Genomic DNA, 24,507 nt, shown 5'->3' with positions numbered 1-24,507 from the left:
TTTATATTCTAACAGATTACAAAGTGACAAATGGGAGGGTGATTAATGTACACTGGGAGATGTTTACTCCTGCGGGCATTAATCAGGCTAAAAGTTGGGTGGCGAAAGATATATGTGAGTAACCCATTTGAGGATGAGATTTGGGGTACGTTTGTGAGGTATAAAAGCTGTGAGTTTCTGTGTGAAGATGATAATACAAGGACTTAAAGGCAGTCAGAAGGAGAATTGCAATCTAAAGTAAATGAATTTTGATTGTCTTGTGATGGAGGAAAGTAATATAAATGCAAATAAGAGTAAAATATTGGCGCTTTTAGTGAGGGGTTGTGGCAAATGAAATGGGATTTATTGAATAGTGAGGGTGGAAGGTTTTAAGGGCGTGATAGATAGATACTTAGCCAGGGTGAGGAGTATGGGAGAGGAGGAGGTGACGTAATTGATGGTTGACAGGTGACAGCACAGGTATGGAGGTTTCTTTAAGAGTACCGCTGTTCATCTGGATCTGTATGGGTAGGATTGTGTGGCGGTTCTGTCCGATTGTGTGACTGATTCCAGATCCTCAAAGGTTCGAACGATGAATATTCCTTATACAGTGTATGTAAATGCAGAACCTCCAAAAATATTATTGACATTACGCTGAGACTCGACCTCACCTATGTAAACAAGTTATGTTCTTTTAGCACCAGTTAGGTGATAAAATTTTTGTCTAAACCCCCTGGAAAGATTTTCTTCGTTAATTTCGTTACTTTTTCTTGGGGAAGGAAAGGCGGTCGAGTGCAGGCTACTCTGCCTCCTTGTGTACTGAGAAAAAACATGCAGTCTACACTCTTCAATGTACTATACTCTGAAAGCCTGTAACAAGCCGCTAGGGAGCCCATTTTCATGCGAACTTATCATAAGTTAGAGTTGCGGTGTAATTTTAATGCTATTTTTTGAACGAAAAATTTAAAGTCAGCTCTGCAGTGCATTCTTACCACTTCTTTCACGATGATAGTTATCGTACGAACTTTTGATAATGTAAACCCTGATTGACAATGTGTTCCTTGGTTACATGGAATAAGAATGAAATAGATTCTTTCTGAGAATAATATTTAATGTAATAGCTATTTTACCTTTGAAGTATATATGAGAATAATAATTTCATGTGATGTATCCATAGGACGGTACGAAATAATAGTATGAGTTAGTATTCAAGGTTTTCGTGATGTGTGTATTAGCTAGTAACTTAAAAAAAAATATATATTAATTTCCCTTATATTCAGTTATTATGTGACGTGAAAGTAGACAGGGTAGATACAGCACACTGGAGACTAAACCTTCGATCCACACAAATAAAAAGCGTAGCTAGCACTACTCTACCGTCTTTCGGCCTTTCCCTTATAGGCATCTTGTAAAGTTAAGTACTGTACACATACTGTAGCTAGGTTAATGAGAGGGGTATCTCGAACCGGCTACCGTTGGGTCAGTAAGCGACTGTTGTATCCACTCGACTGCGCCCTTTTTTATTTCACCTATAAGCTGGAAATTTTAAATTGGGTCTGTGGCTTCCTTAAAGGTCTGGCATTGGAGACATTATCTGGTTAATTGGGGATTTCGTGACCTTTCAATGCAGTATGTATGTAGGTTGAGGATTACATTAATGAGGAACTTCCACAAATACACTTCAGCATGTTAGTGTGCGCTCGACGACCCAGTAAAAAAGTGTCGCTGTTGACTAAGGAGCCGTAGAAGAGAAGCCCTGCAGTAATCACCCTCACACTTAACTGCTCATGTAACCATCTGTCTCCTTGTTCCATTAATGGTTCTCTCGTGTGTGTTGTGGTGTTAATATAGGTTAGGTTAGGTTTAGTGGAGACAAGATGCTGTTACTTCATCTGTTTTGCGTACAGGTGAAGTAAATGTTGTCGTAGGTGAGGAGAGTGGAGCCACCAGAGTTATGTTGGTGGCGTGTTACTGGATAATGGCTTCACTGACCTCGTCTTGAATGATCAATAAACGTTAACCTATACCTCGGGGCCTGATGAACTATTATTTACTTAATTACTTACTTACATCATTATTATTATTATTATCATCATCATCATCATCATTATATATATATTTTCAATTTCGTTGTTGTGACAGACATTCCCAAAAACAGGTTTGTGGAAAGAATATATTGACAGATATATTATTTACTTACTAATTTATATTATTTATTTTTTGCTCTGGTAATGTGGTTTTTCTTGTGGTGTAAAAGGTCGTTTATTAGAGTGTGGTGAGTGGGGACTGGTGTAAGATGTCGTTTATAAGAGTGTGGTGAGTGGGGACTGGTGTAAGAGGTCGTTTATAAGAGTGTGGTGAGTGGGGACTGGTGTAAGATGTCGTTTATAAGAGTGTGGTGAGTGGGGACTGGTGTAAGATGTCGTTTATAAGAGTGTGGTGAGTGGGGACTGGTGTAAGATGTCGTTTATAAGATGTCGTTTATAAGAGTGTGGTGAGTGGGGACTGGTGTAAGATGTCGTTTATAAGAGTGTGGTGAGTGGGGACTGGTAGATGTCGTTTATGAGAGTGGGTGAGTGGGGACTGGTGTAAGATGTCGTTTATAAGAGTGTGGTGAGTGGGGACTGGTGTAAGAGGTCGTTTATAAGAGTGTGGTGAGTGGGGACTGGTATAAGAGGTCGTTTATAAGAGTGTGGTGAGTGGGGACTGGTGTGGTGAGGTCGTTTATAAATTAGGGTAGGGGTAGGGACTGGTGAGAGGTCGTTTTATAAGAGAGTGGGGACTGGTGTAAGAGGTCGTTTATAAGAGTGTGGTGAGTGGGGACTGGTGTAAGAGGTCGTTTATAAGAGTGTGGTGAGTGGGGACTGGTGTAAGATGTCGTTTATAAGAGTGTGGTGAGTGGGGGCTGGTGGGGTGTCGTGGGGGTCCCGTTTGGTCGTCAAGCTCCGTGGCCTTCCCGGACCCCGATTTATTTCTGTTCACCTCAACCACCCAGCCACACTATCCACCTCAGCCTCCCAACCACACAATCCACTTCAACCATCCAACCACACTATCCACTTCAACCACCCAACCACACTATCCACCTCCCTCATTCTTTCCTAGTCGTCCACCTCAACCATCCAACCACACACTATCCACCTCAACCACCAAACCACACAATCCACTTCCCCTATTCTTCACCTAGTCGTCCACCTCAACCATCCAACCACACACTATCCACCTCTATCCATCTCCCTATTCTTCACCTAGTCGTCCACCTCAACCATCCAACCACACACTATCCACCTCCCACTCCACCTATCCTAATGGAAAGTAATTACACTGAAGCTGCTGCCCTTTCACTTGACTAGATACCTGTACCCAAATTTAGCACTACACTTATATATATATTTGATTAAGCAATTGACTCTGCATTACGTCAGGTCAGCCTTACAATTCCACGCCTGGTTGGGTGGGTGTTTCTTGCTTGAGGGATTTTACGTACGGGTTAATGCAGTTTATTTTTTCTCGCTGGTTATTTTGCTGTTGTTTTTTCATTAAGTTAAACACTTGACTTTGACCATTACGTCTGATTAATGCATTGGGGGATGACAGTTTCACCTCTAGAGGATTTTATCTTAAGTTATCGTTCTCAAAAAAAATCACAGCTTTAACCATCGTCTTGAAAGAGTTTTAGTGACACCATCGTCCTTGAAGAATTACAGTGACACCATCGCCCTTCAGGATTTAGTGACACCATCGTCCTTGAAGAGTTACAGTGACATCATGGCTCCTCAAGACTTACAGTGACACCATCGTCCTTCAAGAGTTACAGTGACACCATCGTCCTTGAAGAGTTAGTGATACCATCGCCCTTCAAGACTTACAGTGACACCATCGTCCTTCAAGAATTACAGTGACACCATCGCCCTTCAAGATTTACAGTGACACCATCGTCCTTCAAGAGTTAGTGACACCATCGCCCTTCAAGAATTACAGTGACACCATCGTCCTTCAAGAGTTAGTGACACCATCGTCCTTGAAGAGTTAGTGACACCATCGCCCTTCAAGACTTACAGTGACACCATCGTCCTTCAAGACTTACAGTGACACCATCGTCCCTGTAGAGTTAGTGACACCATCGTCCTTCAAGACTTACAGTGACACCATCGTCCTTGAAGAGTTACAGTGACACCATCGTCCTTGAAGCGTTATAACAAAACTTGGTCCTCAGAGGGTGAAGACGAATCAATGCTAATCGTTCAGCAGTAAACTTTGAACTGTGACATACTAGGGAACACTGAACACATGCTGTAGAACCTTGAGAGATGGAGGTGAGTGGGGGTAATCTAATCAGATGCATTTGTATTTCCATATGAGAATTTTATTGCTTAAGTTGAATATATAAATTCCATTATCAGTTAACAAGATGAACATATTGATAAACGATTACCCAATAAACTTATTATATTTTCACTAATTATGTAGTAGTGATAAGTTAATTCAGTAAAGTAGTTATATCGACATTATCAGTAATATATTGATAATGTTACCAAATAAATTAGTTAGATTACAATTAACAATATCGGATGTATTTAATAGATTCTGATAAACAGGTTTTATTACCAATGGAAATAGCAAGAGCATTAATAGACTAGACTAGCTCAATAAACAAGTTAGATTACCAATAACAGAAGAATATGACGTATGTCAGAAAGTTAGTCCAATAAACTGGAGTATATTGGCAGTAACATCAGCTCCATTACCTAAGTGTTGTGGAGGGGTTATGGTCCAGAACATGACTTAACCATATTCCTAACACGGCAACAATTGGGTTATAGAGACGACCTCCTACGGGGCGTGGTTCTTGCGGCTAATTGACTTAACACTCGTGCCAACCAGAGCTGCAAACGCCGCCGTGTTAGCTGCATTATTATTTATGATTCTGGATATTGGCGTTAGATAGGAAGTGGTGTGTGTGTGTGTGTGTGTGTGTGTGTGTGAAATTGAAGGGGAACGTTGCCATGTGGTGTTGTTTTAGTAGTAGCAACATTAGTAGTAGTGGTGGTAGAAGTGGTGGTGGTGGTAGTAGTAATTGTGATGGTAATAGTAGTAGTTGTGGTTGCTCTTGTTTTGTTTATTATAGTGGCTGAAGAAACTTTTGAATGGTGGCGATTTTCTGGGACTGTAAATCGGCTATTGGCGTTGAAGCTCTAGTAAACTACTGATGACATGAAGAGTGTAGTTAAGGGAACAAATAAGGATGTTTTTGACCTTTCCTTAGTTATAGTTGTGGCTGTTTAGTTAAAGTATCACCGAAGAGAGAATTTTTTCAAAGTTGGCGGACTTTATTTTTTTTTTAGGTGAGATGGCTAGAGCTTCTTTTGATGGCTGTATTTTTAAGAAGCTGTGAAGCTGGGTTGCTGTGGAGTTGAGGAGACCGAGGTGGTGGTGTTAGTTGTAGTAAAGAGTGTGATGTTACAGTAAAACTCGTATCTTGGGGATGCGTGATACAGTAAATTGCTCTTCGATAAGGTTCTGGATGGAGGTGCTGGTAAAGCAGTGGTGTTGGTTTAGTAGGCAGGTGTGGTGATGTAGTAGTAGTGGAGGTGTGGTGGTGGTGGTGTAGTAGTGGTGGTGGTGTGGTGATGTAGTAGTAGTAGTGGTGGTGTAGAGGTGGTGTGGTGATGTGGTGGTGTAGTAGTGGTGGTGGTGTGGTGATGTAGTAGTAGTAGTGGTGGTGTGGTGGCGGAGTGATGTTGGTGATGATGGTGTCGCGGTGGTGATGAGGTGGCGGTGTAGTGGTGGTGAGTCTTGTCGGCTGGCTGCCCTGGTTCATGGCCTCCCAGTGTTATTTGTCACTACAGTCAGCCTGGCCTGTGTTCCCTCCTCTTCCTCACCTGGTCACACCTGGTGCCTTCTTCACACACCACTCCAGCTCCTCCTCCTGCCTGCCTCCTCACTCCAGCCTCCACCCAGCCTCCTCCCCACTCCAGCCTCCTCCCACCCAGCCTCCCACCAGCCTCCCCCCACCAGCTCCCCCCCACTCCAGCTCCTTCCCCCCACTCAGTTTCTTCCACAGCACTCCAAAGCCCCTCCTCCCCCCCACTCCACATCTTCTCTCCCTCCCCACTCCAGTTTTCCCCCCACTCCAGCCCCTTTCCCCCCATCTAGCTCCCCCACCTCCAGCTTCCTTCCCCACTCCAGCTCCTCCCTCCCCCACTCCAGCCCTCCTCCGCCCATGCTTGCCTTCATTGTCCATAGTCTACGGTTATCTTCCTCCTTCATCCTTATCGCCTCCTTCATTGCTTCCTACCTCCTTCATCGTCCTCCTCACATACACAGACTTTCTCCTGTATTATCCTTCTCGCTGATCGTGTCCTCCCTCGTTTTGACGGTCTCCTTCCTCGTTCTCTTTATACTATTTTCATTCCTCGTCTCTTGAACACACTTCCTCCATCTATATCCTTCGTACACACCGACACTATAGTCCTCCTCCTCCTTCATACCCTCCTCTTCCTCCAAATCCTCTTCCTCCATACCCTCCTCTTCCTCCATACCCTCCTCTTCCTCCATACCCTCCTCTTCCTCCAAATCCTCTTCCTCCATACCCTCCTCTTCCTCCATACCCTCCTCTTCCTCCAAATCCTCTTCCTCCTCCTCGAGCATTATAAATACACCCGAGTCATTGCCATATGTTTTTCACCTTTTATTTGTATTTTTTCGTCACGGGAAAATCTTATATAAGTCCCGTTCTTTAGAGATCTGTTCTACCTGTCGCTTTTACGGGACATTTGAACCTTTCGTGTAATGTATTTTAAAGTTTATGCTCATTCGAGTTCGAAAATCCAATCCGTTACATACAGTTGGCAATGAGGCGTGGAACTCGACACGTATGAAGGAATAACAGTTCGGCATTTGAGAGATGTATTGTTGACATTAACCTCAAACCAGCCCCGACTACTTAGGGAGGCAGGTAGACAGACACAGGTAGGCAGACACAGGCAGGCAGGTAGGCAGGCAGTCAAGCTGGTAGAGTCATGTGTCGGTGCCTATCTGGTGTTATGGTAGACGAAGTAATGAAGAACTATTAATAGGTCAGTGTGTAAGGTCTTGATATTAAAAGGCGGTCAGTAAGCAACAATTGGTGGTGATAATAATGATAAGATGAAAAGATACCGGGTCAGGAGGCAGTAGTTAGTGGGTTATAATGCATCAATAGGGTTAGGTTAGGTGGTGTGATCTGATGTATAACAAGGGGCAGAGTATAGGTTGTTCCATAAGAGATTCCACCAAGGTTCTTTTTTCCCCCCCGCAACTGATTTGACATTTTCTAACACTATCACATTATAATCCCCATTTTAGAACACTCATCTTTAGCATTTTATCTCTTACCTTTATAAGAGTTCCAGGGTTATGTTGTCTTGCTGTTAATCACTGTTAGGATTTACAGTAATATTAATGAAGTAGGATCAAGGATTTTGTCCTCCCGCCGCTGACTTGACATTTAATAACAATATCACAGTTTATTTCCTATTTAGAAAACATATCTTAAGCATTTATTAAACTATTATGTCTTTAGAAGAATCATAAGATAAGATTTTGTTAGTGATAATTAATGGTAATTTTTTTTTTTAATCTGGTTACATCCTGTAGACGATTGTGTGGTTAAATTGATTTGTTTTCGTAGATTAAGGAAGTGTTGGGTACGAAGGAAATGAGACGGAGTAGTAATGAAGGACTCCTGTAATGGGTGGAAAGGAGACAACGCCCGCCTTGATGGTTCCCTTTGTCGTAAAAATCTCACTTTTGTCAGGTACTGGTCTGCCTCTTAAAGGATTATTGAAAGTATTTTTGCCTTGAGTCTGTCTTTGACTAATGTACAGGGTGTCCATAAATGATAACCCTAAATACAGTATGCTCTTATGTTTTAATCAGGGTAATCATTTATGAACACCCTGTATATACATTATACATCCTACCTAACCCTCGTGTGTGTGTGTGTGTGTGTGTGTGTGTGTGTGTGTCGCTCCCATTGTTAAGGTATCCATGGCATGGCTACATTCCGGCGGCAGTAATTACCTCAATGTATACTGCCACAGTTTGAGTCATGTAAACGAGTTTATAGTTTGCGAAATTTGACACGTAATGACTTGTCTTTCCTGCAACAAAGCTTAGCACTTTCAATTGGGATTTTTTTTCTCTCTTTTTCTTGGGGTATTGTGATTTTTTTCTTGAAGTAATAATGCAGCATTCAAGATAACCTTTACGCACCTTTTCTTGGGTAGGAAGTACAGTAAGTAGTCGGTGGCGGTACATATACCCTGAATCAGTTGGTGATCAAAACAAAGCTTTGGTGGTGTGTGTGTGTGGGGCTGCATTTTGCAACCCTTTTTCCGGATAAGCTGAGTGAAAAGTTGGTTTGCCTGTGGCCTTTCATCTCGGGTCCTCACAGCCGGGAGCCCCCAGCTGCCCACAAAGACCCAGTGTTGCCACCACTCACACGCTCCTCTCCCCTCTCTCCTCCCTTCCTTCCATTCTCCCTTCATCCACTATCCCCTCTTCTTAACCACCATATTTATAACGGGTTCTTTTGTGGATGTCCGTTAACCTAGAATAATGTTATGTATATTTCTCTGTTTTAATTTCAGGTTAATGGAAATAGTTTTTAGAGATATTTTGTGGAACTCTGTATATTGATAACTGGTCATGTTTTTTTATTGTGATGTGTGGTGACCGTTGGCATCACTGTAATACAACCGTGGCGAATTGAGTGAGCAAATGGTTCCGGGAATTGAAAAGCATTGTTGAAGGTCCGTTTGTAAAGTGGCCTTTGTAGAGCGGCTGTAAACAGCGTCTTTGACTGCGATCCAGAAGATTGAGAGATTGTCCGGGCGGGGGAGGTGGGCGGGGCGGTTGTCAGCTGATGAAACAGCTGACAGAGTGCCCAGCGTGACGATGACAAGCGGCACAACACTGGCAGTGACAAGCAGACGTAAAACCGTAGGCAAGGTGTTGAAGGAAACAGGCGCTCAATAAAACACTACTGGTAATAAAGGCAGAGGCTGGGAAAGGAATAGTTAAGGAAGGCACAAGAAGACTCTCAACGGATTATGTTATAAGGAACTCACTCACAGAATTAACCCTTCGTGATAAATGGTTCGTAATGAAGGTGGACAAGAGGAGCGGCGGCGGTAATGATAACAAGTGGGTGATGGGGAATAAATTACTGGTCTATAGCGAGGAGTATTTATGGGAGTGCGGTGCCTTACAACACCCACCATGTACTTCAGAGACAACACTCCAGGAACTAGCGACTCACCATCTAACGTTGTCACTCTACTGTACTACTTTGGTTCTAACCTATCAAGGAAGACCAGCTGAATGAACCTCTCACACACCTGCTATGGGAGCTTTCTTACTATGTTTTAGGTAACCATTAGCTTTTCCATTACAATAAATTTTTTGAAAGATACGATAATATAATAACAGTGATTTGTTTAGGTGCTTTGGCGTATTTCCCTAAGAGAGGCTTAGTTGATAAAGAGAATATTTATGAGTGGTGAGTAGGCTTGGGACGGTGGTCAAGTTGCTTATCGTTTTGATCCGGTGTGGTGCAGGGAATGCCAGGGCCAACACGACGCTGAACTTTAGACGGCATTGTTCCCTGGGCGACCTCTTTTATCCCTCCTTCCCTCCCGTCTCCTCCCCTCCCTCGTCTCCTCCCCTCCCCTGCCTCCTCCCCTCTCCCGTCTCCTCCCTGTCTCTCCCTCCTCAAGGTCTCCTCCTCGTCTCCTCCCTCCCCGTCTCTCCCTCCCCTGTCTCCTCCCCCCCTGTCTCCCTCCCCCCTCCCCCTCGCTCCCTCCCTCCCCCCTGCCCTCCTCCTCCCCAACTCCTCCTCTCCCTCCTGTCTCCCTCCCTCCTGGTCTCCCTCCCTTCCTCCTCCCTCCTCAGTCTTCCTCCCTCACCTCTCCTCCTCCCCTCCCTCAGTGGTGAAGGATCCGTATCCCTCATGGATCCTGTTCATGCGTTACGCCGTTTCCAAGTCCTTGTGCCTTATACTTTTCCTTATCATTTATTTTCTCATTGATCCTGGTTAATTAGACAACGTTTCTCTTATTGATGTACGTCTAAATGTTTGTGATTATTATTATTATTATTGTTAGTTATTGTTTATTTATTTTGTACCCCCTCCATCTGTTGCTGGGCATTAAACAGTTTGCCCTTTCTGTCTGTCTGTCTGTCGTTAAAGTTTTTCACCTAGTTGGATGCTAATGTTTTACTTTTTGTTTTCATTTGTATTATTAAACAGTTATTGTCGTGCTCAACCGCCCCCCCCCCCCTTATCTTGAACTGTGGTTAGATATTGTGGGATGAAGGTGGGGGTGTGGGGGCTGGGCTGGGAGGGTGTAGCTATACTGTAGGGTTTTCTATACGTGATGGTGCGTGTGTTGGTGTGTGAATGGTGAGGGAGAGAGCGACGTCGGTGGGCGTGACGAGCGGAGGTGTGTTGGGTGGTGTGGTGACAGTAGTACGGGGACCGGGCCCAGCTGGACACCTTACCGTCCTCACACACCCTACACTACTCGACAGGTGTGCCGTACTGTTGCTTTACGCCCATATGTGTAGCGCGTCAGGTCGTAATTGTGATTTATTGGCGGGGTCTTGATACGTATGTGATTGTAAACACGGTGTCATGTGATTTCATACACCACGCCACCTGTAGTTGCATAAAACCACACCATATTTGTGATTGCTTTTGTGATCCTCAACTCAATAAGTTGGTTAAATATAGGTTAGTGAATATGATGGAGGTGTTTACGGACCTGTTATGTGAGTTGTGATATAATTATAGTTGGATTTATCTACGTATGTGATCTTTTTTGTTGTTGTTTAATGACTGTTAACAAAAGTCAGTGTACACAAAACGAAAACAGTGTAATTGAAAAGAACGAGGGAGTGTAAAGTGAAGAAAGCGGAGAGTTCTGAAGTGCGTAGAGGTGTGTGTGTGTGAGGATGGGGAGGGACCTAGAGGTGTTGTCTTGCCCGGCACACCCTAACACCCAGCCTACCACTGGTCCACCTACAGCTGTTCAGTAGGCCACCACCCCTCATACTGAAGGCACCACCCTCCTGAGACAACGGTGAAAAAAAAAATGACAATGTAGTAACAAATCATTCTTTACCCGTTTTAGTGATTGAAGTTCAGAAAATAAAATGTGTCTTTAGTGGTTAAATGTTTCTAAAAATTGCATAATGGATAATAGCTGGACCTACTAACGGTGTGGCTCTATTACTGTACGCTGGTGATAACTTGTAGCATTAAATATGGGAAAGACAAGTGACCGTGACTCTTATATGATACATAGTGCCTGAAGAGGAGAGTTGGACCGAGATACCGTGTGACCAAAGTTCTCCCATATTAACTCTAACGCTCGTGCTTCTAACAGGAGTCACGGAGTGCTTTAGGTTTCTAACGGGATAATGCTTGTCGGTGTTGAGACATCTTATCCATTGTGAACGAAATGTTAAACCGGATGAACTGGCTCTACAAGGTTGTTTTTTTTTTACATTATAATGGAATGATGTCTGAGAAGAATAGCCCTGATAGTGACATGTGATAGTGATGTGATTAAAGTGCTAAATTGGTTATTAGAAAAAAAAATAATTTTCTAGTAAATTCGGCAGTGGACGTCTAAAACGGGTTGCAGCCAGGTCATTGCCAGTGGTTAGACCTTAACCTGTTGCAGTGTGGTGTGAAAGATTACCACCTGGGTAGTATTGGGTGACAGTCGCCGTGCATCTAACTTCACTTAACACTAAATTTTAAATGATAAAACACGGAACCTGTGTACCTGGGTGCAGTAACACATGGAGGAAGGTGTTGCGTGGGAGTGTTTCTCGCCTGGGAGGTTTCCTTGGTGAGGTAATCGAGGAATAACCCATGATACCTCCATAATGATTGGGCTATATTTTAGACCGAACATGGTTGCCAAAAGAAGGTTTAAAAGCAATATGAAATAACAGTTGTAATGGTAATTGAAAAAAAATTATATACAGGTTATTATTAATTAAAGTCTATACCTGCTGAGTTGAGTTTGTATTTAAAGTATTAAAGTATTAGTATATGTACAGGTATATTAAGAACGGTTACGACGGTGATAATTGTATTAATGGCTTAAATCACTACTAAGGACAGGTAAAGGTTAGACCAACACAGGGTAAGAATATCAGACTCCAGGTATGGGCAAAAGTGGCTGATTTGTTTGACCAGTGACGTGTGGGTAACTTTCCTGACTTCTGTGTAAGAGTTTGGAATTAGGAAAGAAAAGTCGAACTTATGATTACTGCAACGTACGTGTGTGTGTGTGTGTGTGTGTGTGTTTGTTCTGGACAGGTTACAGAGAACTTGATAACATTAGCCGTCAGAGAACCCAAGGTGTGTGGTGAGGAAGACTGACGTATGGTGCCAGGTGGTGAGATTCTTGGCCGCAACACCTCCACGCTAGACGTTATGGACACCCCCATGGACCCCCTCTCAGGACGCCCTAAAGAGGCACTTAAACACATGTAAGGGGTAGTTAACAGTTGACCACAGTGGGTTAATTACCAACTAACAACTACAGTTACTACACCTCGGTACCAACCTCATCATCCTGAGCCCGAATGTTATCGCCGATGCACTCAGGTCCTCACTAAGGCACACACCACACTACGGGAGGTTTACCGCTACACCTAGCGCATTCCGTATACATGTATAGGGACACCCAGGCTCTCCCTCAACTCACACACACACACTATGGGAGGTACACCACTACGCCCACGAACCACAGCATAAACCAATACACTTGCACTATCTGACCTGGCAAACACCACATCGTAAGCACCACAACACCCACTTACAGTTCCACCACAACATAGGAAATCCATAGTGTCACGCACATACAGTACACCACCACCTGCTTTAGTTCAGTGAAGACGCTGTTAAGTCGCTACACTGGGGATACGATGGTGAAACTATAAACTAAATTAATACATAATTATCCATTCCGCTATAAAAGTTAACCAATTTTAGCTCAGTAACAAATCATGCTTTATTTTTGGCTATGAATGGCGACCTTGGATCTGTAACCATCGTCCAGGTGGGTTAAAGGAACACGTAAACTTTCGTCTGTGTGTTTAGGAGTTCTGGGCACGATGTCTCGGGGAATTAACCAAACCTACTATAGGAATACATCACAACAAGAGGTCAGAAGTGTTCAATTATCAATACTTTATATCGTGGACTTTCTTGTGGCACGATGGAGGGGAATTGTCCATCTTTAATAGCAACTGTGTAAAAAATAAATAAATAGGGAACCATTTCCAGTGTCACGTGCGTTCATTCTTTGTACCAATTTGTCAGGCCGGCTTATTAGAGATACTACAGCACAGTGTCACTTAAACGGTGTCGCCTGTAATACTCTTATATCGTAAATTGCCGGACTTGGTTAAACGCCTCAAATAACACGAGGAAAATTGTTCGTGTGAGCATAACAAACACTTGGCAAGACTCGTGTCAACTCACCAGGCTAAGGGAAGTTTTTTTTTCACCCCCATACGTCCGCCAGTTGATGGACTTGGGGTAAACTGTAGGTCGATTTTCATTAAGTTTGGGGTGTCTTTAGCTGCCATTGGATTTTTGTACCGTAAATTATAGTAATTCCCGTTTGTTTAATTGATGGAGAGAGAGAGAGAGAGAGAGAGAGAGAGAGAGAGAGAGAGACTCTTGTATACTGTGAGTGAAAAATAAATCATTACTGCGCTCCACCATTTCTTCCAGTTGTTGGTCTTTGGCTGTGATGACTAGTGTATTTAGTCTTCACAGTAATAGAATATAAACTGCTTCGTTGTGAAAGTTTCCTTGAATTCTTTGTTGTGAGTCATCTTACGTCCAGATGTATTGTTGATTATTTGACGATCAGTGAGATGCTTGACTACTCGGTTTTCATTTTTTCTGAATTGACTGTGGACTGTCTTTTTGGTCTGACTTACCAGAAACAGCTATCATAAACTGTCATACGGTAGTTCTTCACAATCAAATACTTCAATATGATGTTAAATGGAGCTGTAAGTAATCTTTGGTTCAAAAAATTACTTAATACCATCAATTTTCATTAATTTGTGGTGCGGGAGATTGACCAATATTGTTTTGATAACCTGAACCTGCTGCTTGCTGGTGGTGATCACAGGGAGAGAGTGTGACGGTAACAGCTGATGAGGAGACAACCATCCATACACTGGCTGGCTTCTTGACTTTCAAACTTCTTCACCGATACACCTCATAACACCACTTCACGTTCTCACCTCCTCACGCTCTCGTCTCCTCACGCTTTCGCCTCCTCACGCTCTAATTTCACACTCATCTCCTCACCTCACCCTCTAACCTCACTCATCTCCTCACGCCCTCACCTCCTCACGCACACCCAAACCTCCTCCCCACACACACCCAAACCTCCTCCCCACACACTCAAACCTCCCCGCACACTCAAACTTCCTCCTCATACGCCCAAACTTCCTCACGCGTTGTATATCTCCAGGAAGTGAAGAAGCTCGTCATGGTTAGGTTAGGTTATAATCTCTGTTGTAAGTTCAGTAAATGGGGTAATCATCATCTTGCTGTCTTGTCAGATCATGCTGAGTTTGCTTAATTAATGCTCTAATTTGGATAAAAGCTTCAGGTTTTGGATATCCAGATCTTCACCGAATTATTCCACAAGGTTCAGTCCTGTACGGTATAGGGATGGGTAGTGACTATATGTTGTCTATACTTTGTAGTTTGACGCCATCTTCATTCCCCCCACCCCCCAAAATAAACAGTAAATAAATAAATAAATAAATAATAATAAATCTATTTGTCTTTGTAAGGATGGCACAGGTAGAGAGATGTTATCACCAGGTCAGGTAAACTTTCCCCCTCTCTCCATTCGTCCACAATACACCTGGAGTTACTGTTGTTTACCTGTTGATCATTGTCATACTTCAGATGGCATCGTCTCGGGTGTTCTTATTTATTTATTTGTTTCAGCACTTGATTGTTCTTCACATCTTAGTCGTGAAGGTGGAGTCAGGTGCTTCTCTAGATGATTGAATGGTGACGGGAGTAATATCGAAATATGAAGAGTGGAGGTGGAGGATTGATTTGAGAGGAATGAAAATGGATGATAAGTGTTGGACAATCATCATTAACGTATCGTGACTGTTATCATAACTGCTTTATAACTGTTATTGTTCGATGGGGTAGTTGCCAGTATCGTGTTATCATTGTTCTTATTGCCGATAACTCGACAAAATCAGTCAGACAGAGTTGAGGTGATATTAAGTATTTTGTGTACCTCATCTTTTCATTGTATTAGATGTGATAGTATTTTTTTTTGGTATTTTTAATTTTGTAACTAAATGAAGCTAACATGGTACAGGTGTTGATGCAGATGGCAGCATTATATTGGCCTTCATGCGTTGTGGTGGTGCAGCCTTAGTTGGCAAGGTTATGATGCTCCAATAACCAGGTGACTGACATACAGCATGTTGAAAATGACCCACTTTGCGGTACGTGAGACAAAGATGAGAGCGCAAATGAAACTACTTGCGGTGCCGTAATGTGTTCATGGTGATTGTGTGACGTCCAGCCACTTAAAAACGTGAGTAATTCAGGCTGAAGAACAAAACCATGCGGTGACTGTGCCAAGTGGAGAGGAAAATAGAATGTGGAAAGTGTTGTGGGCGAGACTGTCAATGATCAGGACGGACGTGTTGAGAACCATGTTATTGGCGGTACTTACCTTACACCTCTCGGACCCTACCTGAGGCCCACCCTGCACCTGGTTCTTCTCCAACACCTGTCATCGGTAGAAAGTTGTGATGTATGGGAAGATGGACGCGGAGGATGTGTTGGGGGAGTGTTGGTGTTTACGTAGAGTGTTGGGGCGAGGTGTAGCCCTGAAGCCTCCCTCTCCCCTTGACTTCGGTAGTGACTCCTCGTCGTGGTGTTCTTCCTCCATCATCACCACCACGCCTCCCAAACTGCTCCTCCGCAGGGCCAGTAGCTCCTTCTTCATGGTGGGTCTACTCCTAATGGGTAGTTCATGTTGGCTTTAAAATCATAATATAAAATTTAAGTCAGTTTGATCCTTGTTTATTTCTTTAATTGAATCAGTAAATCAAAATGATGAAGTCGGTTGTATAATAAAGAAACAATAAATGCATACTAGTTTAAAAGGTTACATATTAAGTTCTTCAAGTACTCCACCATTCATGTTAAGAGTTATTTTTTTTTTGAAGTTTTTAATTATACCATATTTTTTCTGTGTATTTTTTACCCATAACAAAACATGCTTATTATAACTTACCTATTTCCTTTTCATACTTTATTGATGGGTTTGCCATGGAGAGACGCGCCCTGGTTTCATCATTCTGTCCCTGCTTAGTGTATTACATTGAATTATAGTTAGTCTTTTATAATGTTAGTATGTTATCATTACCCATGTGGATTTTAAAATATCTGCATTTTCATTACAGACATCCATACTACTGAATGAATTGCTTAATATCGAAAATTTAGGGGGTATGAGAGTCTTAGGGGAGGCTCTTCCTTGACGTTACTGGGCGTGTTGTAAGCTTCTTTGCGGTGGGAGGGATGCACTGTGTCTACTGGCTGGTTTCATACGTATAGTTGTTAGGTTATTGTGTAGTTATAGCGGTGGGATAATGTAAGGTGTGGCCGGGTTTCATAGATGGGTGATGAAAAGTGGTTGTAGGTGGATGATGTAAGGTGTAGAATGTGGTGGAGGACGAGTGGTGGGCGGGGGCGTTGGTGGGGCTTCTTAGCTTGTGAGGCGACACAGTGAGACAGTACACAAGGCCAGGAAGAGGACGCTACACACACACACACACACACACACACACACACACACACACACACACACCTACCTTACGTCATTGAGAAATATTAAAATAGAGCGTAAGGTAGTAAGCCCAGTCGTCCAGTTTCACTCATAATAAGGGGAGGAAAGAGTCTACCTTCAGATTACATTGTAGTATTTTTTCCCCAGTATGTTTGTTTGTCAGTGTTAGACTATAAGGTAGTTAATACTCTTACGTTTGGTTACCTTTATGCTGTCCTGTTTAAAAGTTGTTTATATCACGTTAGGTATAGGATATAGTTATAAGTGGGAGTCATTTTATGTACGTGGCTTAACCCCTCCACTACGGGACGCCACTTTCGCTATTTTATTTGGCTTACTCCAGAGAGAGAGAGAGAGAATAGGATAGGATAGGATAGGATGAGATAATATTCATGTTCATAATTTCCATTTATGATATTTGATTATTATTGAACAGTTATACCTACCAGTGGAAATTTCCTCTCAAGAACCCTGACTATCGTGGACCAGGAAGATTCGTGATTGTAACAAGCTCTCACGTATTATACATCACTCACTTTGTGCTTGACAGACAATACCCCATTGTCACAAACATATACTGTAGTGACCTTTGTTATTTCTCTCTCTTCCGGTTGTGACGTTTGCTGTAAACATCAGTGGACGAAAGTGTAATTACTGGTGGGTGTGTGTGTGTGTGTGTGTGTGTGTGTGTGTGTGTGTGTGTGTGTGTGTGTGTGTGTGTGTGTGTGTGTGTGTGTGTGTGTGTGTGTGTGTGTGTGTGTGTGTGTGTGTGTGTGTGTGTGTGTGTGTGTGTGTGTGTGTGTGTGTGTGTGTGTGTGTGTGTGTGTGTGTGTGTGTGTGTGTGTGTGTGTGTGTGTGTGTGTGTGTGTGTGTGTGTGTGTGTGTGTGTGTGTGTGTGTGTGTGTGTGTGTGTGTGTGTGTGTGTGTGTGTGTGTGTGTGTGTGTGTGTGTGTGTGTGTGTGTGTGTATTTTATGAAGGTGAGACGTTATTTGTTTAATATTCTAATGTTTTTTTTTTTTTTCTTTACAGGTTAGTTGTCTATGTTATTGGAGTGGTAGCACCGGTATGATATCGCCCTTGAGTCATCCTAGTTAAGGTAATTGTGATAACTCTTACATCATCTAGTCATCACTGTGTGTGTGTTGCATAATGGAATGAAATAGTTAGTCGTTTTGAAACAGGAATATTACGTTGCGCTGAGGAAACGTAAGAAGTGTTGAATAACATGCAAGAATATATTCGACACTTGGGAAATTAGTTGACACTTAGGGAACTTTAAATTGTTGTTATGACTTGCAAGTGAGGTAAAAACTAATTATAAATAATGTAACAAAAACACGTTGTACGCTTGGAGGGGTGGTAGAAAATTGTGCAGAAAAAGATTTAAGTAAATGCACTAAAATACTTGGTTCCGCGTTTGTGACCCGCAGCACCGTGACGGGTATTTTGTCACAACATGAGCCAGTGAAAGTGCTTTTCAACCATTTTAACCGAGTCACTTGAAAAAGAAGGCAACATTGGCGAAATTCCGACCTGGTGTTGTGTAATTATCTGTTGGGACAAAAGACTGTGAGAGGTAATGCCGGCAGCTTTGTCGAGTCCGCCTGCTTGAAACCCGACTTAAATCTTGTGTTTAATCTAGGCGGGGGTTACTGGATCTCCTTCCTGACACTGGCTTTTAATATTCACTCCAGGAACAAGAGGAGTTTGCGTATTAGAGTACTCAGAAGTAAGCAATACCTGTAAAATATATATCAAAGTTTTGGATTGACCTTCGAAAACTGTAGAATTGTTAAAGAACGGACAAGGACAGTGTAGCAGCATTAGGAGCGTTTCTCCAGTGTGTCAGAGTACAAGATACTAATCATTTCGAAGGTGACCAAGAACACACAGACAAAATGAGACTCTAAAATTAACATTAAAATTGATAATTTAAAATTTATGATATTTAGGAGTGTTAAGTCATAAGAACAAATGATTAAAAGTGTTCTGGTTATTACCACTGGTGACGAGAAGTGGTTCTGTGGAAAAACGACCACAGTAATACATAAACAAGTAAACAATAACATCTGTGTCTTAGTATTGCCTTAGAAAAAAATAATAAAAGTTCAAGAACCTATCAAGAGACACAAATGGCTGCAGGAGGTTCCCAGCTATTACTATTGGTGACGGGAAGAGAGCTTGTACGAAGACACACTAATACTGTTAATACACAATACTGTACACCAAGACGTAAGCAATGGCGGTGACTCCTAGTTTCGCCTCTGGTGACTCTTTAAAGCCGAGAGATTGTAAGAGAACAAAGCCACAAGTGCAGGGAATAAGTAAACGCCGCAAGCAGCCTCAAGAGAGTTTAACAAGTGGGCAGACGGAATGACCATGAGCTGCTTTGTATTCCGGCATTTTGGAGAGTGAGGATACGGGGAGCAATGAGGAGATGCACCCAGGACTGGATGTTTATAAGAAGAAACATCAAAGAGAGAGAGAGAGAGATGCTGTTGTCTCTTGAAGCATTGCACACAGCAGAAGATGGGAGAACCTCTGGTGGATCTGGTTAGGAAGAGAGAGGGAAATTGGTGGATCTGGTTAGAGGAAATTGGTGGATCTGGTTTGGGGAGAGAAATTGGTGGATCTGGTTAGGAAGAATTGGTGGATCTGGTTATTGGTGGATCTGGTTAGGAAGAGAAATTGGTGGATTTGGTTAGGGGAGAGGTGGTGGATCTGGTTAGAAGAGAATTGGTGGATCTGGTTGGGGGAGAGAATTAGTGGATCTGGTTAGGGGAATTGGTGGATCTGGTTAGGGAAGGAGGAGAATTGGTGGATCTGGTTGGGAAAGAGGGTGGTGGATCTGGTTAGGAAGAGGTGGTGGATCTGGTTTGGTGGAAGTTGGAATTTGGATCTGGTTGGGGAGAGAAGATCTGGTTAGGGAAATTGGTGGATCTGGTTAGGAAGAGGGAAATTGGTGGATCTGGTCAGGAGGAGAGAGGGAAATTGGTGGATCTGGTCAGGAAGAGAGAGGGAAATTGGTGGATCTGGTTAGGAAGAGAGAGGGAAATAGACCAAACAAACAAAAGAGGAGGATATGGTAGGATGGCTCTAGGGGAAAGATGGACGAGAGTAATTGTCAAGTTTTTATGTGTGGAGGGAATATGACGGTCCTTGGGAGTGTGTTCAAGGATATAAAAGGGGGAGGAAGTAGAGACGTGAAGTGATGGAAGAAGAAAGGGAAACGATGAAGGAGAAGAGAAGTAGAGTGGAGCGAACTGTGAAATTAGAGAAGAACAAAGAGGAAGACGAGAGGGAGGAAGGAACTTGGAAAATCTCAAGACAGGAAAGAAAAGAAATGGAGAGAGAAGGGGAGACAGAGAAGATTGAGGAGAGGAACAAAGGAAGATGGGAAGCACTGGGGATGAAGAAGAACGGAGAGAACCCCCCCTCCAACACACACACACACACACAGGACAAATCTTAGCTGGCTTTATTAAATTTGCTCAAGTAATGTCATCATTCACCATGACACTTCACTCGCAGAATGAACTTTAGCCTCTGTAAAGTCTTTCATTCATTTGTTTGTGGGGATGAAGGATAGTGAGTACTGTATGGTTGTCACGTTATCTCTTGGCGCACACATACCGGACTCGTGTATATATATCTGGAGTATTTGAAAATTATCTGCATTTGAGAACTAAATGTACCAATGAAGTACTATAGAAATTACTGTAAATTATGTGTGTGCGTAAATTACTGTCATTATTTGTATTTCTGAATCAAGTAACTTATTGTGAGTGAAGTAAATCGTTGTATGAACTGGTAAAATGGTTATAGTTCACAGTAGGTTATTATTTACATGATAATTTAAATCCTTGTTGTCGATTTTCCGAAACAGTCATCGTTACCACAGCAGCAGGTGAGGGTGCCTGTGTCTCACTCCTTTTCAATATCATTCCATCTGTTAGGAAACTTATTTTTACAGAACGTTTCATGTCATCGTAGGTGGTGTAAATTTCTTATCTATGTATTTGTCAACGGAACATCTGGAGTGGTTTTGTAGTACCGAAACAGGGGATTTTCTTGTGTTTACGTCGCATTATTTATTTATTAATCCATTTGTTTATGTATTTGTTGTTTTCGCCGAATTTATATTGAAATTAAAATGTTAGCGTTCATTATGTAAACATACTGTAGACATTCCTATAGAGAACGAGTGTAAAATAAACCCCTTTGAAATATAGACATGGATGTTATTGACTAAAACTAAAAATATTGGTTCAGTGTTATACAGCAAATCCATCAGATGTTACGCCAAATTCATTTGATTATATGACATTTTATTCATTAGAATGCTGGATGACACTGTATTCATGGTGTGATACTACCAATATAATGTAAATCTACACGGCATGAAAGTACTTTTGTCGGATTTTTGTTCGTAACCAGTCGTAGTTTTAGTTCCTGCTCAAACCATTCTCTTCTAGACAGAGAAAACGGGACTAAATCAATTTTCTTTGGAGAGTGTCAGCGTATACTGTCATAAATGTTTCTCTGATCAAACACCAGTGAAGACTAGCTGAAACATAAAGTAAGAATTCTTTCAACTTTAGCTCCAGAATATTAGTTACTTCTTTATGGAAAAAATTATTAATAATCTATATATAGTAAGTGATAGGAAATTGATTAAAAACATAATCCCTGCTTTAGGCCATGGGAAATATAACATGTCGATAAATATTACACGGATTCATTTGTTAACTAACAGGTTTACACTTACCTGCCCCGTGCTACATGGATCCCAGTCCTAATAGGCCCCAAACTAACCTAACCATTAAAATTTGAACCCAATGGAACTGGGCCCCAGTTTTATTTGGCATAACCTGGGCATAATTAAGACTAAGGCCAGTTTCATCAGGTACCCCTTCACCAACGTACTGTTTGATCCCATTATCGGAAATTAAGTTATCAGCTCATGAAACCTGTGTAAGAGACGCTCCCCCTAATCACTGGATAACACCGACTCAGCAGGTCTTAGGGTGTTATATTAAAAGCTTGCCCTAGATATTCCCTTTATTACATTGTACTCTAATGACAGCTTTTATGTTGAGTAATCTCGGAAAGTCCTTTTGTTGAATGTACACCTACAAACCTGATATACTTCTTTGTAATAAAAAAAAATTGTGTTCAGGTATAAAAGATGGTTAGACACAGACCTTAGAGTAATTGGGAATTATGTGTAATGCTGATTGTTGCTGAGGGGGTTTCCGTAGTGTATACTTGAGCATATGCGTTGCGGATATTGTGCCTGGCTTAGCTTTTAGCCCTCTCCCTTCTGATGCAAGGAATGGATCCAAGTACTCCATATGATACCCGGATTGACAAAGATATATGTGCTTGTATTCCCAAAGTCAATAAACCATTACAACCAGATTTATGGGGAATAATTTTAACATACCTACTTGTCTGAATGTGTGCCCCAACGTTGATGGACGATGTTAATAAACTGTGGAGGGTTTTCGTCGTGTCTGAACATTGTCAATAGTAACCTTTTGAATAAACATGTGGGTTGATTCAAGTCGTTGGTGGTCCACGATCTTCTTTTATCATATCCTTAAAAAAAAAAGTTGCCTTAATCTCTCTTCCCATGTTTATTAATTTATCATTCGGGAACACTAGTTGGTGATGTTTATTTAATGACTTCAGAACGTGAGTTACATCACCTTGATTTCTAACCTCATAATATGGGTCTTGTACCTAAATATTTAGTGAAAATCCTGTTGAACGGTCCTGTCAGGGGAGTAAACCAACTATGTACTTAATTAACAGGTGTTGTCAGATAGTACTTTTACAAATCACACTTCGTTTACGCTGTAAGGTCCTGAGGTGTCCCCGCGAGTGATGCAGCTGGCAGTATTAATTTCCTTTCTTCCAAACTCATGACACTTAGTTTACGGGCCTCGCGTAGAATGTTTAATAAAATATACCAAAGTAATTTACGTCGAGACAGTTTTTTTTTCTGCGCGATATAAAAGCAGCGAATAATGATAGTGTTTCGGTATAACTTAGCATATGTAAGCAGGTTGGCAGAGGGATATATGTTTTGTTTTTCTGGTTATTCGGTACTCACTGCAGTACTCGAGAGCTGCATTCTATGTACATACACACACACACACACACGAACTCAATGGAATAATGCATAATCAAGCAGGCTAAATTTCAAACACAAATTCATAAATATATTCCATTGATATATTAGAAATTTAGATACTGTTCTGTGTATAGAAATTGTATTGCCATCATGATAATGTTTTGTATTTTTTACCGACCAGTAGCTTTTTGGGGTGACGGAAAACACCATGTTGTAATGTTTTGTAATGTCTCAAAAATTCATTACGAAAGAATGAATAAGTTGGTGAAGAATAAAGACTATCCCAAAATAAATGTCTCAAAATATAGGCTATTTAGCTCATGGAATTTGCGAGGACATCATTAAAACCCTCACTTCGTTACAGCATCAAGTTGGGTTTGTTGTGGGAACATTTCTAAGCCAGTTCTCCCCTCACGAAGATTCTTTTGTGTTCACGTTTTCTTTGATTGGTGAGCCATTGCGACAGTGATCGTGATAAACCCGTAGAGTGTTATTCGTGGTTAACATTACAGTAATTTGAAAGATAGGAGTAAAAGAGAGAGAACGAGTGAGAAATGTCTCATCTGTTGTGTGGTGGCATTATTTGAGAAACAAAGATTAGATTAAGTGAACGAGTGATTGTGTTGTTTAATGATCCACCTGCTTGTGTGATTATAATTTGAGAAGAAGTTAGATAGATAACAGAGTGAAAGCTTGGGGATTAATGGGTTCAAATTACAGTTTTGGTTTTGTAATTATCCTTGAGACACCTTCAGCAAATTCCTCTCGTGTAGCTGTAAATATGATGAAAATTCGTCAATGCCTTGTTGTGGTGAGATTACTATGTAGACTGAAGAATTTTATTATTATTATTATTATTATTTTGTTGTTTTTTGTACTGTTGTTAATAGGTGCTGTTAGTAGTAGTATTATCATATTTGTTAATGTTATTGTTATCACTTCATGTAATTACATTTCAGTTATTTATATTGTTTTTGTTATTATTGTTCTTTGGGTGTTTTAGGTATTTATCCCCTGAACATTTAGCCATAACCAGTCGAGAAGTATTAACATTCGGCAACTCGAGGTATCGGATACAAGAGTTATGGAAAGTTAGAAAGTGAATTATTACTTTATAATGTAAATTTTATGGTAATTTGTTTATTGTTGTTGGGTGAGTGGAGTGGCGTGGGCGAGTGGAGTGGGGAGGACAGGAGAGGGAGTGGAAGTGGGGAGGACAGGAGAGGGAGTGGAAGTGGGGAGGAGAGGGAGTGGGGAGGACACGAGAGGGAGTGGAAGTGGGAAGGACAGGAGAGGAGTGGGTGGGAGGACAGGGAGAGGGTGGAGTGGGGAGGACAGGAGAGGGAGTGGGGAGGACAGGAGAGGTGGGTGGGGAGGACTGGCGTGGGTAAGTGGAGTGGGGAGGACAGGAGAGGGAGTGGAAGTGGGGAGGATAGGCGTGGGATTGGGTGGAGGGCGCAAGC

The 24,507-nt window shown here is 41.9% G+C and overlaps 1 protein-coding gene across 3 annotated transcripts in view; it reads left to right on the top strand.

The window, feature by feature from the left end:
* LOC121879876 (serine/threonine-protein kinase 26-like) overlaps window positions 1–24,507 on the top strand; it is a 112,499-nt gene that overhangs the window by 32,370 nt on the left and 55,622 nt on the right. Inside the window, exon 1 of one of the 3 annotated variants that reach the window (XM_042386659.1) lies at window positions 15,435–16,059. The exons of the other annotated variants lie outside the window; for them this stretch is intronic. Coding sequence (XP_042242593.1) covers window positions 15,862–16,059 — 198 coding nt within the window. The 5' untranslated portion in view covers window positions 15,435–15,861. Of the gene's footprint in view, window positions 1–15,434; window positions 16,060–24,507 lie in introns of those variants that run through there. 3 annotated transcript variants of the gene reach the window in all.

Source organism: Homarus americanus, unplaced genomic scaffold (assembly GCF_018991925.1).
Source record: "Homarus americanus isolate GMGI-L3 unplaced genomic scaffold, GMGI_Hamer_2.0 scaffold32095, whole genome shotgun sequence".
In the NCBI taxonomy this organism is placed as follows: domain Eukaryota; kingdom Metazoa; phylum Arthropoda; class Malacostraca; order Decapoda; family Nephropidae; genus Homarus; species Homarus americanus.
Note: the sequence above shows the minus strand (reverse complement) of the source record. Positions and strands in the feature narration are given on the sequence as shown.